At 51.1% G+C, this 13213-nt stretch overlaps 2 protein-coding genes across 4 annotated transcripts; one reads left to right on the top strand and one right to left on the bottom strand.

Annotated features, from left to right (window-relative positions):
* Window positions 1-116: 116 nt before the first annotated feature.
* On the bottom strand, window positions 117-4301 carry Abhd14b (abhydrolase domain containing 14B). The gene is made up of 4 exons (XM_032910469.1): window positions 4043-4301; window positions 2872-3099; window positions 1453-1694; window positions 117-1109 (listed from the first exon to the last, which is right to left on the bottom strand). The coding sequence occupies exons 2-4, from the start codon at window positions 3080-3082 to the stop codon at window positions 930-932; spliced, it is 633 nt and encodes a 210-aa protein (XP_032766360.1). The 5' UTR covers window positions 3083-3099; window positions 4043-4301; the 3' UTR covers window positions 117-929.
* Window positions 4302-5037: 736 nt separating this feature from the next.
* On the top strand, window positions 5038-12835 carry Abhd14a (abhydrolase domain containing 14A). Of its 3 annotated transcripts, none has more exons than XM_032910471.1 (6): window positions 5038-5186; window positions 6904-7262; window positions 8220-8433; window positions 8577-8692; window positions 12078-12181; window positions 12484-12835. In XM_032910471.1, the coding sequence occupies exons 3-6, from the start codon at window positions 8240-8242 to the stop codon at window positions 12664-12666; spliced, it is 597 nt and encodes a 198-aa protein (XP_032766362.1). In that variant the 5' UTR covers window positions 5038-5186; window positions 6904-7262; window positions 8220-8239; the 3' UTR covers window positions 12667-12835. The 3 variants fall into 3 exon arrangements, with proteins under 3 accessions (XP_032766362.1, XP_032766361.1, XP_032766363.1); XM_032910470.1 differs by having other exon boundaries at window positions 6899-7262; XM_032910472.1 differs by lacking the exons at window positions 5038-5186; window positions 6904-7262 and having other exon boundaries at window positions 8224-8433; window positions 12078-12313.
* Window positions 12836-13213: the final 378 nt, after the last annotated feature.

The following is a 13213-nucleotide window of genomic DNA, read 5'->3' as shown; positions in this document are numbered from 1 at the left end:
CCTAGTGGACAAAGGGCAGGGGGACCATCTGGTCCCGCCAGGGTGGGGGAGGAGCCCACAGTGGCAGTCCCAAGGGGAAGGGGGAGGGGCGGCGCGCTGGAGACAGCAAAAGCATGTGAGGTCTAATTGTATCACTTTATTCCAGGGACCTCCGTAGTCGGTCTCCCTATCCCACTCCCAAACCTCAGAGCAGGAAATGGGCTTGGCTGAGAAGATTCATGCTTGATGACCAGGGGAGGCGTGCAGCCCCCAAGAAGAAGGGGAAAAGAAAAACGGGGAGGTTGAAAAGCAGAGAGAGGTGCACCTTCCCTTCTGAGGAAGCAATTCTGGTCTGGGACCAGTTGCAAGGGGTTGGTAAGAGAAACCTAAGGGGTGCTTACATTTTTATTCTGGCAAATGAATCTCTTACAAAGACTCCCTCCTTCGTTCGGGGGAACAGCACATGTACCTGTGTCAGCGTGAGATGCAATGCTACACAAGAATGTGGCATCGGGCCAATCATGTGGACCCCTGTGCTGCTCCCAAGGGAGAGGTTCTGTTTGGGTGTGGGATAAATCTAAACAAGCATACACGTGTGTTATCGGTGGCCTTAAGGGTAGGGGAGCAAAAGGAATGGACTTCTCTGTAGAGCAGCTCAAGAGGGAGATGGATCAGAAAGTAAAGTAAGGCAGGAGTGAGAGCCAAGCGGAAGCCTGTAGGAGAAGCTCATGGATTACCCACAATCAGAGTTCTCTCCTTGAATCCAAGGCTTTTCCCACTTGATTTTACCTCCTTGATCTGATCTGTCCCTGCGAGAGAAAAGCAGAAAGGACAGCAAGACAGACAGATGCATAGACAGACCTGTTGCAGGTGAGGCACAAGCCAGAGACCAGAAGACAGTAAGAGATCCTAGAGCAGGCGGTCAGTCTGTCTATCAGCCGGACTCAGTCTCAAGCTAGCTCCTGCAGGAAGTCCAGAAGCCCCGTATGCCACTCATCCGGCTTGTCCAAGTAACAGGGATGCCCCGCCCCTTCCATGACCAGCACTCTGTGGTTGGGCAGCTGCTTCAGGTGTTGAAAGCTGGAGGAGCCCATGGGGTCCTGGTCTCCATATACAATGAGAGCCGGAGTCTGAGAGGAAGGAAAGGGGACAGAGTCAGGGACTTGTCGCACCAGCCCACTTTACAAAGGTTAGCTTCAGGCCTCGCCACCACTTTGGTCTTTTCTTGCCCTCTTGAGGAGGAGAGAGAAGCTGATCCGGCAGGTGGGGACATGGCTTTGTACTTTCCCCAGAACACAGTTTATACAGAGGTTGGCATTAGTGATTCACCAAGTCAACCAAAAGGAGTCTCTGCAGAAACCATCCCATTGGTCACCCAGCTCCCACATGAAGATGGCCCAGGGATGGACCCTGCCTTGCTCCTGAGATACCACCTCCGTGTCACGTTCACACGCACACGCATGCATGCGGTACCTTCACACGGGCGTAGTCAGCAGCATTGATCTTGTCTGTGCAGATAGGAGCCACCGGTACATAGCCCCGGAGCTGGGACTCAGGGGCCACGAGGAAGGGTAGCGCATACATGCCACTTAATGATGGACTGATCACAACTGAGGATCCCAGCTCCAAGGCATCCACCACGGCAGCTAGGAAGCTGCCAGGGGCCAGTTCCCCAATAGGGGCAGGGGCTGCTGCTTCCTTGGATCGCCCAAGACCTGCAGGGTTTCGGGCATAGGAGAGACAGGGACAATGAATGGGGAGGGTCCCTTCCTCCAGCAAGTGCTCCTAGGTCAACCACTCCATGCCCAGGTTCATATAACACCCAGTCGACTGAACCCATTCACATCCACCCACAGCCCAGTGTATTATATTGGTGGCGAGAATGAGACAATCCCTTCCACGTTTGTCTTCGAACTAACAGTGTCCTGAAAGGAGTGAAGCGTTGGAGTCTTTATCAGGACCGGTCTGAGTCTCCGTTCTCCGTTTACTCTAAAGATGACGGTGGGTGAGGCCTCTCAGCCCTCCTCAGCTGCACAGTTTCCCCCTCTCCTTAAAAGGGGTTTAAATATGTCATTTAAAGTTGTGCATGTTAACTGTTTAAAAGGCACCGAGCCCTGACTTGACCCTGGTGTGCTGGGAGATCACAGCTGAGGAGACTACTTCTGCAGTGGGACTTACCAGCCGCCCCTCCCCCACAACAACATTAGTGTAGATCTTCACCTCAGCTCAGCCCAACCCACTGTTGGAAGCAAGCCTGACCAGGCTGGAAATCTGCCCTTGAAACCTGAAACTGTATCAGCTCTAGCCCGTGAGGGGATTAGATCCTGTCAGATAGGCTATGTCTCCAATTCCTCACTAGACACTAAAAGGGGTGGGGCCTGGCGGTTCAGGTTGTCAAGCAATCTGGAAGTGCCCAGCTCCAGGACTGTGCTTGCAAATAGGTGACCGGGTACTTAGCCATCCATCAGGCCCTGTCATGCTTCCCAAGGCTCTAGAAGGTTAGTGCTATCACCAGACGGTCAATATGGTTCTCTCCAGGTACTTTGCTTCCAATCAGCTGGGCACCCTCTATTGCTTGTCAAGTACTAGCTAATGCATTTCACACAGATGATCTCCTTCTGTGCTCACTAGGGACAGTCACCAGCAGCAGTGTGGTACCTACCATTACAGGTGAGGGAAGGGGAATGAGCCCAGAGGCTTCGAGACACAGGCCCAGTACCAGTGAAAAACAGCAAATCAGTTTATTGACCTTTCTAGAGCGAGACCTGACAAGTCCAAAGGTCTAGCTACCTAACTCCGTCAAGCTCAGGGACCAGATTGGCTAAATCCTTCCAGCCGTCCGTCCTCAAGCTTTCCCCAACCCTGGCACAGAAGCCCTACCCCCAGAAGTACCTGGCAGATCAATGGCCACAGCCCTGTAGCCAGCCTCAGCCAGCCTATGCAGAGTACCCAGGTTCTGCCAAGTCTCAGAGGAGAAGCGGATACCATGCAACAGCAGCACAGAGAAGCGGACAGCCTGCCCATTGCCAGGCCGGGCCTCTCTGAAGAAAAGACTCTGGCCCCGCACCTGGATGGTGCCTTCACGCGGCTCCACATTGGCCATGCCCGATGGTGATGTGCCTGCAGTTCAAAGCCAGGCTGATGAGGAAGGAAGGAACCCCTGCCTGGGAGCGGCAGGGAGCAGTTAGGTGACTACCAGGTCTCTAGGATCTGAATTAAGGTCAGGAAAAGCACATATTTCTGCCGCTCACACTTGGTTGCTTGATGCTGGACTTTAAGTGTCTTAACAGAAACATGGCAGAGTTACGAATGTCGCATAAAAAATTTAAGAAAACATGCTGGGCGGTTGGTGGCGCACACCTTTAGTCCCAGTACTTGGGGGGAAGAGACAGGTGGATCCCTGAGTTTGAGGCCAGCCTGGTCTATAGAGTGAGTTCAGAGACAGCCAGGGTTACATAGAGAAACCCTGTCTTAAGAAGACAAAAAGGAAAGCTATGCAAAAAGTGAAGAATCAGGGTGGTCTCTACTAGTTAAGGTATCTGCTGTTAGTAAAACTGGTATATGGGTCTATTCAGTACTAGCTCATAGACATTAAATGAAGCTATGTATGAGGGGAAAAACTTATACATGCCTTGGACATAGTGCTCAACCAAGGATAAATACTGTCCTGATTGGCCTCATCTAAACCAACACTATCATACTGTGGTTGAACTAATAACACAGGCAGGAAACCAAGTTTGTTTGGGATGAAGGCCCTTTTTCCAGAAGCAGAAACACATGCACCGGTCAGCAAGGACTTTGGAGTTTCTGACTGCCAGGGACGCGGGGTGCTCAGAGCGCTAGCCGCTGGAGCCCAACCAGTTGACGCTGCGGTCGCCCGCGCTGCCAAGGCTCCGTCGGCTCACTGGCCACAGTTCCGGATCCCTGAGTCTGTCTGGAGGGAGCACGGGAAGGAGGGGTAGCCCAGAGAGAAGTGACCTGGAGAGTCGAGGTGAGAAGACTTGGGGCATGTGGGTTCTGAGTGGAGACGCAGAGAGAGAGAGTCGAGAGTCCAGGGTGGTACCTGAAAATGTGCGTGGTCTTCCGCAGGAGAATGGCGTGTGCTGTTGGCGGGTGGGGAGAGCAGTAGGAAAGGGGCTGGGCAGGAGGTGGGAACAGGCCTAGGTGTTCCAGGCGCCCTCTCTTGGTCACAAGCTGCCACTAGGCTCGTCTGCGCCTTAACCCTCGGTTCTTGGATCGAACCTGTTTCCCCAAGCCTACCTCCACCCCCATGTGCACCAAAAGCAGTATTGAAGATCTCGAAACCCTCAGCAATCTGCCCCACACGGAAATGGCTTGACTTAAAGGCGAAAGCTATTTCTGGTATCATTGCTGTCCGCCACCCCCCCATCCCAGCCCTCACCCCGAGTCAGGACAGTACAGGACGGGTTGTGCACCTGTCATAAAGCTGACATCCTACATATCTGAGTGAAAGGTTCTGCCAAAGTTCAGCCAGGTGGCCTTGGAGTCTGTTCTGAGCCTGTAGAATGAATCTGGTTAATATCAACCTTGGCGAGGTACCAATAAGTAAGTAGTGAATCTTTTGCGCCCTTCAGGGCCTCACTGCCCCGAGGTCTGGTTGCAACACAGAGGCCTGAACCTGGGACAGACCAGATGTCGATCACAGGTTGCCAACCAATAATAAATGCCCTGTACAGACCTCAACTCTGACCCAGCAGGGGAATGGGGAGAGTAAGGAAAATGCTTGGGCAGAAGCCTGGAGCTGATGCATGACAATAACATCATCTGGCACTTACGCTAGGAGAGCCCGGTGCCAAAAACTCTTCTGAGGCTTGACCTATCCTTAAGTTCTATGACAACCTTATGCAGTGGGTCTTTCCTAAACCCCATTTTGCAAACAAACCTGCTAAAATTGATGAATCTGGTGGCCCTCCACAGGTTCTCAGGCCTCAGGCCAAAACAATTCCGAAAATCTGGGGCTGAGAGGGGCGGGCCTCGGTGCTTTAGGGCACCGCCCCACGTCCTTCCCTAGTAACCAGGCTTGGCCTGCAGCTGCATACTGCGCAAGCGCGCCTGGGTGGCTGGACTTCGGTCGCCAGCTTACCAAGGAGGAGGCTGTGCCATAACCGCTAGGCTGTTTGGCAGTTGGCTCCGCCTAGGCCGGGCCCCGCGTCACCGGAGCCCTCCTGGTCACTCCTGTCAGTGCGGTGAGTGTCCCCAGGGAAGGAGGCACGCAGGTTGTCCCGAGATCTGCCATCCTTGTCCCTGCCGCTTGGGGCAGAGTCCTTCGGAAGGCGCAAGCGCAAGGCAACACGTGAACAACAGTGTTCCTGTGCCCCTATGCACGAGAATATCTGTGTGTTTTTGAAGGTCTGGGTATAAGTGCTTCTCTCCGCTTTGGCCGGGGTGGAGTGGGGGTGGGGGGCGCCTGGAGGTAGGTGTTTTCCGGTCTGCCTGCCTGCTTGTAGGTCTCTTTTCTGTTGATCTCTGCATATGACTGCGTGTATTTCCGAAAGTTTATGTGTGTCCCTCAGCTGGTGCGTTTCTTCCCCCGCCTGTCCCTCCGCACCCCCAGGTCCTTGCTTGCTAGTAATATCTTTTTCCTTGCGTCTTTTTTCTTTTGGAGGACAGTTTCGAGAATTGTTTCCTTGCTTTCACTCTATGGGTCCTGGATATCGAACTTCCATGCCTGTGTATGGGTTGACTTTTAATTTTTTGAGACAGTGTCTCTTTATGTGACCCTGGCTGACCTGGAACTCCCTATGTAGATCAGGCAGGCCTCGAGTTCACAGAGATCCTCCTACTTCTGTCTAAGTACTGTGATTAAAACCATCGGCCACCGTGCCTGACTTACACATGGTTTTGAAATCCTATGTGTCCATCCCTCTGCCTGTCCTGATAACAAAAGTTTTTTGTTTGTTTGTTTTTGTTTTTTTGTTTTTGTCACAGACTAACATCCTGTGACAAAACGTTTCCTGTAGAGAGAAAACACATGTCTACTTTTTTTTTATTTATATGAGTACACTGTAGGTGTCTTCAGACACACCAGAAGAGGGAATCAGATCCCATAACAGATGGTTGTGAGCCACCATGTGCTCGCTGGGAATTGAACTCAGGACCTCTGGAAGAGCAGTCAGTGCTCTTAACCGCTGAGCCATCATCTCTCCAGCCCCAACACATGTCTACTTATCCCAGATAGGGAGCCCATGACAGACCCCAGCACGGATACCATCAGACTCCAACTCGTCGAAGCAATTATTTTTATCAAGGTTACTTACAGAAATATTTATGGGAGCAGAAAGGACTCAGAGACAGCTGTGTCACCAAGAGCCCAAAGCAGGGGTGACAGTTCACAAAAACATGGAGCACACTGCACAGCCAGCAGGCGGCTCGACTGGTTGGAGAGTGTCTTTCCCAAGTGCCCCAGCTGGTGTGTAAGCCTCGTGTAGGCAGCTCGGCTGGTTTCTGCTTCTTCAGGGAGCTGGTGTGCTCTCGGAGTCCTCTTTGCAGCTTAGTTTTATTTGGTGGGAGAGGGGTTCTCAGCTTTTGTGGTTTGCTCTGGCAGGAAAGGGCCTGGTGAATCTTGCCGGTTTCATGCAGTTCTTGGAACTGATTTCTGGTGGTTCACCTCCCTGCTTTGAGGAGCTTCTCTGCAGCATGGAATCTTTTGATCTTAGAGGAGACTGTTAACACACCCATGCATGGGATTTTGTGGCTGTTACGGCAAGAGTCTGACTGCGTAAGCCACTGGGGATGCCAAGAGGCTGTTGTACATTTGGGGGGATAGCCCTTTGAAAAGTGTGCAGTAGTGAGGCTCTTGTGTCTGTTATGAGAGTGTGCACTCCTGTGTGCCGTGGTAGAGGGGGCATTTCAGTAGCCCGAACGAGCACAGTTTAACTCCAACCTCCTTCACCTGCAGAACAGTCTGCGTCAGAACCTCTACAAGTTGTCTACTCTTGGGCACTCAGGTTGCCCTGGCAACGAATGAAACTCCACCCCTTGATCCTGAAAGAAGCACAGGACACTAAGAGTGTGGTCCGTCCATCGGGATGCTCTGCCTCCTGGGAACCTGACTCCGCCTCCTGGGAACCTGACTCCGCCTCCTGGGAACTTGAGCTAAAGCTTCGATGGAAACAAGCGTCCTTGGCTGCTCCAGTTAGGAAGAAGAGCGTGCTCTTCCTCCACCTGGCTCCTGATTTTCTATCAGCGCTGGAGGATCTGCTGCAGCCCACACACTGCCTGACTGGAGCTGGGAGTGAGGCTTCCAGAAGAGTTCCACGGAGGTGCGTGTGGCCCCAGGTGGGCCCCAGCTCCTAACCCTACCACACCGCACACACTTTGTTCACACTCAGTAAAGATGCATCCAGAATCCCAGAATAAGACAAGCACGTGCATCTTAGGCCCCGTAAATGATGACAGGGACGCCCCCTCCCCACCAGCTTAGGTGGAGTGTCTTGTGAAAATCTCACAAGAAGCTTGGGCAGGTACCAGGAGGTTTTCCCGAGTTACAGAACTCAACTCAAGGCAGAGGGGGAATTCTCTCTTTTTTTTTTTTTTTCTTTTTTTTTTCGGAACTGGGGACCGAACCCAGGGCCTTGCGATTGCTTTCTACCGCTGAGCTAAATCCCCAGCCCCTTCTCTCTGGCTTTCATGCTTCCCCTTCATTTCTAGACCCGCTCCAGTCCTCCCAGCCCCCACCATCTGACCCCTCAGCCATATGCCCAGAGTCCTCTGTGAACTGGCCCACAAAGGTTGAGGCGACCGCGAACCATCCCCTCCTATCGTATGGCACAGTCTGCTTTTAGCAGTTTACTCATTGTGAGGAGAGACAATCATTTCCAGGCAGGCCCTCAGTGGAGGTCTCTCTGCACCCTTTGACCTTTAGCAGCCTTCACTCCTCCACCCTCCGCTGATTCCGCAGTTCATCCATCTCCTGCCAACACACTCGATCTGATGGTTTGGAAGCTAGCCCTGGGTCCCGGTTCCCCGGCTGCTACTGCAGCAGAGAACTCACCTGTGAGCCTGGATTCCTTGGCGTCAGAGAACTATAACCCTATCTGCTCGCTGTGTTTTCTGTGGCCTCTGAGTGCTGAGTGTAGAGACCCAAGCACAGAGGCTACGGCCAGAAAAAGTAGCCTGAGAAGTAGTTGGGTATGAGCATCCAGACATTCATTCAGGGCAAAAGAAGGGAAGAGGGCTGCAAGTCTTCCCCAGCCTCTCTCTTCCTTTTTCTCCTCCAGGCTGTGTGGTACAGATCTTCATGACCCGGTACCAGGCAGCCCTGTTGGGTCTCGGCCTGCTCCTCATGTTCCTACTGTACATGGGGTTGCCTGGCCCACCCAAGCAGACTTCCCAACTCGGGAGAGGTCCTAATGTCACAGTCCTGACTGGTCTCACCAGAGGCAGCTCTCAGATCTTTTACCGGGAGGTGCTGCCGCTCCAGCAGACACACAGGTGAATGCTTTACTCAAGGGTTTAGTGGCGACCCCAGCCTAACTCACGGGTCTCAGAGCCTGGGAGGACAGTGGAAGACCCCTGGGAAGAAGGGACACTGGCTGCTCCGGTCCCATACCACGTGTTTCCCAATGTGTCTGCAGGGCGGAAGTCCTGTTTCTCCATGGGAAAGCATTTAATTCCCACACATGGGAGCAGCTGGGTACACTGCAGCTACTCTCAAAGAGGGGCTACCGGGCCGTGGCCGTCGACCTTCCAGGTAAGTACCCCCACATTCGAGTTTAGAGAGGACAGACTGCAGTCGGAACAAAGGAAGTCACCGGAAGGGAGAACTGGAGGGGTGGCAAAACTGGGGCGTATGGGTCCCCGCGTCTGGAAAAACCAGCTGCAGGTCCCAAGAAAGCACCACAATAAAGACCTGTTTTTATTTCCTACCTTGAAAACTACACTGTGAGTTATTTATCGCAGGTCACAGAGAAAACAGAAAAGTGATTCATTTCAGGAGCAACCATCAGAGAGGATTTCCCTGTGCTTTTTTTGATGTGATTTTTGTGGCTTTACCCCCACCCCATTGGGGGCAGATAACTTGTTAGAGTTGGTCCTCTCCTTCTGCCTTCTGTTACTGTCAGGCTTGGTAGCCCCTTTACCCACTCACTTAGCAACCCAACCTCACCAGCCTCGGTTCTTCTTCTTTTTTTTTTTTTAAAGATTTATTCATTTATTATATATGAGTACACTGTAGCTGTCTTCAGACACACCAGAAGAGGGCATCGGATCTCTTTACAGATGGTTGTGAGCCACCGTGTGGTTGCTGGGAATTGAACTCAGGACCTCTGGAAGAGCAGTCGGGGCTCTTAACCGCTGAGCCATCTCTCCAGCCCAGCCTTGATTCTTCTTCTTTTTTTTTTTTTTTTTTTTTTTGGAGCTGGGGGCCAAACCCAGGGGCTTTTGCTAGGGCAAGCACTCTACCACTGAGCCAAATCCCCAACCCCGATTCTTCTTAACATTATACATGGACTATGCTTTTTTCTGGGTTTGTTGGTGTTTCTAGTACTGTGGATTGATTGAACCCAGGGCCTCAAGAATGCTAGGCAGGTACTCGACCGACCGCTAAGCTACACTCCTAGCTACACTCCTAACCCCACGCCATCATTCTTCTCATTAAGAATGGAAAGTGTGGGGGATGGGAAGTAGAGGGATGAGGGTCGCCCAGGGACTAGACAGAGGGCTCAGCCTCAGAGCAATGAGCCTTCCTGCAGAGGATTTGAGTTTGTTTTTCTGATACCCGTGACAGGCAGCTCACAACAGCCTCTAATGCCAGCTCAGGGGACCCAATGCCCTCTTCTGGGTTCTGAGAGGACTTGAATTCACGTGCAAACCTACATGCAGGGATACACATATAAATTAAAAATAAAATCAATTTTTTTAAGTGAAGTCTTTAGAAACCAATGCTACTTCTCTTTTGACTCTCTAAACAGCTGTGACAGCCCCCACTTTCAGGTATTTCCATGCATAGAGGTAACAGACAGGTGGGTTGGTGGTACAGACCTGTAATCCCAGATGCTCTGGAGGCTATAGCAGGAGAGTCCCAGATTTAAGCCTGCCTAGACTACAGAGTGAGTTCAGGGCTAGCCTGACAATTTAGTAGAGACCCTGCCTTAAAATAAAAAGTAAAAAAGGCCTGGGAATGTCATTCAATGGTAGAGCCCTTGCCTAGCATGTGCAGGATCCTGGGCTCAACCTACCTGTACAGAGAGAGAAAGAGAGACAGACAGACAGACAGACAGACAGACAGACAGAGAGAGACTGAAAGAGAAACGGACACGGACAAACAACATGCAGGCTATATATGGAGGTTGGGAGTATTAGCATCCTGCTTGTTTAAATGAATATATTTACACCTTAATTTCCTTGGTTACCCAATGACTTGTAGGCCAAGCCAGGTCCTCCAAACCTCCTTCTCCATTGTTAATGCTGCAGTGGAAAGCATGGGAGACATGGACCGGCTTCTTATGCACATTCCTCAATTTAACATTGTCATAGTCACCTGAAGTGCTCAAATGTGTAACCCAAACTTCTCTAGACATTTTGTGTTAACTATAGGAGAGCCAGGCATGGTGGCACATGCCTCCAGCACTCAGGAGGCAGAGGCAGGTGTCTCTGAGTTTGAGGCCAGCCTAATCTATAAAGTGAGTTCCAGGACAACCAGGGATACACAGAGAAACTTTGCTGGGGCCCCGGGGGAAGAAACCAGAAACAAAAGACACAGAGCAATAGTTTCTCTGGGTATCAAGGACAATTAGTTGGTCAGATATAGCTGGTCTTTGATAATTTCTGGGTTCTTTTTTTTTTTTTAATTATTTATTTAAAGTACACTGTAGCTGTCTTCAGACACACCAGAAGAGGGCATCAGATCCCTCAGATGGTTGTGAGCCACCATGTGGTTGGTGGGATTTGAACTCAGGACCTCTGGAAGAGCAGTCAGAGCTCTTCACCACTGAGCCATCTCTCCAGCCCTCTGGATTCTTCTTTTTCCCACCCTTTACCCCCCTGGTTGTACCCCCTCTCGATAGATAGAGAAAGAAAGATGGGGGGTGGGGGAAGATCTGTGAATCTAATTTCTTTCTTGTTTCTTTTTTGAACACGATTACTAACAAACCTCAACCAACCTCCCTGAATGATCACCAGCCACCAACCCCATCTATCTGGGCTCTAGCATTTATATACCCTCTGAAAAGGTCCCCAGATCCCAAACATCACACAATCCCAGAAACCGTCTGCTGCTGGCAAAACCACGCCTCTGATAAAGCACAAGACAAATCATAGTCAGCTGCTACAGACTGTCTGTAGCAGCCCCATATGGCCACACCTGAGATTAAAACAAAACATATTCTTTTTTTTTTTAAAGATTTATTCATTTATTATATATAAGTACACTGTAGCTGTCTTCAGACACACCAGAAGAGGGCATCGGATCTCTTTACAGATGGTTGTGAGCCACCATGTGGTTGCTGGGAATTGAACTCAGGACCTCTGGAAAAGTAGTCAGGCGCTCTTAACGGCTGAGCCATCCCTCCAGCCCCAACAAAACATATTCTTACAATGTTTCTGTGCTTTTAAAAGAAACTACAGGGTTGGGGATTTAGCTCAGTGGTAGAGCGCTTGCCTACGCAGTGCAAGGCCCTGGGTTGGTCCCCTAGCTCCGGAAAAAAAAAAAAAAAAAAAAAAAAAAAAAAAAAGAAAGTACAACTCCAGAATTATCACTACAAGCAGGGGATACACTGTCTTTCCTTTCAGAAAAGCTACAAAATAGTTTTATCCTTCCTTCAGTCTTTTAGGTATCCACTCCACATCTCTTCTAATCTACATGAGACATGTTCCCCTCTCACCACATGGGTTCCAGGGATCAGATTCTAGTCATCCAGATTTGTGCAGCTGGTGCTTTTTTACCCAGTGAGCCATGTCACCTGCTAGAATCATGGTTTGCTTTGTCTTTTAGTGGACCTGTTATACTAGAAAAACTTGCTTCTGAGAATAGCTGGGGTAGAGTGTGCTGTGTCCTCTGCTCTTTTTCCCACTGCAATGGGCAGGAAGTCCTGAGCACTTCTTAGCTCCTCTGAGGTTGTGCCTACTGCTGTTCCCAGGTTTTGGGAACTCAGCCCCTTCAAAGGAGGTGAGCACAGAGTCAGGCCGAGTGGAGTTGCTGGAGGGCGTGCTCCGGGACCTACAGCTGCAGAATACTGTGTTGGTGAGCCCCTCACTGAGTGGCAGCTATGCCCTACCCTTCTTGATGCAAAGTCACCACCAGCTATGTGGATTCGTGCCCATCGCACCCACCTCCACCCGGAATTATGCACAGGAACAATTCCAGGCTATGAAGGTGTGTGTGTGTGTGTGTGTGTGTGTATGACTGGGGGTGGGAGGGTGTCTTAGAGGGTTGACCTCTGCAGTTCCATGGAAGAAGTAGAGGGTGGGACAAGTAAAGGAATAGCTGGTGGGTCTGGTCCTCACCAAGCCCCTGGATCAACAAGCTCTGGCCTTGCCCTGCAGACCCCAACTCTTATCCTGTATGGGGAACTGGACCACACCTTGGCACGAGAGTCGCTTCAGCAGCTCCGCCACCTGCCCAACCACTCCGTGGTGAAGCTGCACGATGCAGGTCATGCCTGCTATCTCCACAAGCCAGAAGCCTTCCACCTTGCCCTCCTTGCCTTTCTCGACCATTTGCCTTGAATGGACTCACTTCCCAGGACCCACCTCGAAGAGTCTAGACCTCCTCATTCTCCTCTTCCAGGGTGACAGTCCCTGGCTGTGATTGGGGGACAGGGGATCAAACCTAACCAGGACTTTTGTATTCCATTTCACAGGCACAATAAAGAAAAGCCTTTTTGTCTTGCCTGGAGAGTGATGTGTTTCCTGACTATGTGGGGAAGCTGGGAGTGGGAGGCAAGACTGCAGCAGTGCTGGGATTGGGAGGCTGGAGGCGGTGCTCCTGGGAGCCTAAGTGAGAGTGTAATACTTCCTTGAAATCTGTGCTCCCTTCTCTGCACCTCAGTTTCCTCTGCTGTAAAATGGCCTGGTAACAGTGTCTAACAGGGGGAATAATTGTGGGGTTGAATGTGGGTGATATAGGACTGGGGTAGCAGGAAGATGAGTTACTAGGGCTTCAGTCCCACTGGGGTCGGTAGGGAATATAGGTCACTTCCCAACTGCGCTGAGTGCAAGCAAGGGAGAGTACATGAAGGTGGAGATGGAGTGTGGTTTAAGAATTAAAACTGAT

Source organism: Rattus rattus, chromosome 8 (assembly GCF_011064425.1).
Source record: "Rattus rattus isolate New Zealand chromosome 8, Rrattus_CSIRO_v1, whole genome shotgun sequence".
Lineage (NCBI taxonomy): Eukaryota > Metazoa > Chordata > Mammalia > Rodentia > Muridae > Rattus > Rattus rattus.
Note: the sequence above shows the minus strand (reverse complement) of the source record. Positions and strands in the feature narration are given on the sequence as shown.

Excerpts from the sequence above, each read along its gene's own strand:
- Abhd14b (XM_032910469.1), bottom strand. The coding sequence starts at position 3,082 with ATGGCCAATGTGGAGCCGCGTGAAGGCACCATCCAGGTGCGGGGCCAG. Across the intron at positions 1,695-2,871 it reads TGTGGCCATTGATCTGCCAG|GTCTTGGGCGATCCAAGGAA; the intron begins GTACTTCTGGGG and ends GAAACCCTGCAG. Across the intron at positions 1,110-1,452 it reads CTGACTACGCCCGTGTGAAG|ACTCCGGCTCTCATTGTATA; the intron begins GTACCGCATGCA and ends CCTTCCTCTCAG.
- Abhd14a (XM_032910472.1), top strand. The coding sequence starts at position 8,240 with ATGACCCGGTACCAGGCAGCCCTGTTGGGTCTCGGCCTGCTCCTCATG. Across the intron at positions 8,434-8,576 it reads CCGCTCCAGCAGACACACAG|GGCGGAAGTCCTGTTTCTCC; the intron begins GTGAATGCTTTA and ends ATGTGTCTGCAG. Across the intron at positions 8,693-12,077 it reads CGTGGCCGTCGACCTTCCAG|GTTTTGGGAACTCAGCCCCT; the intron begins GTAAGTACCCCC and ends TGCTGTTCCCAG.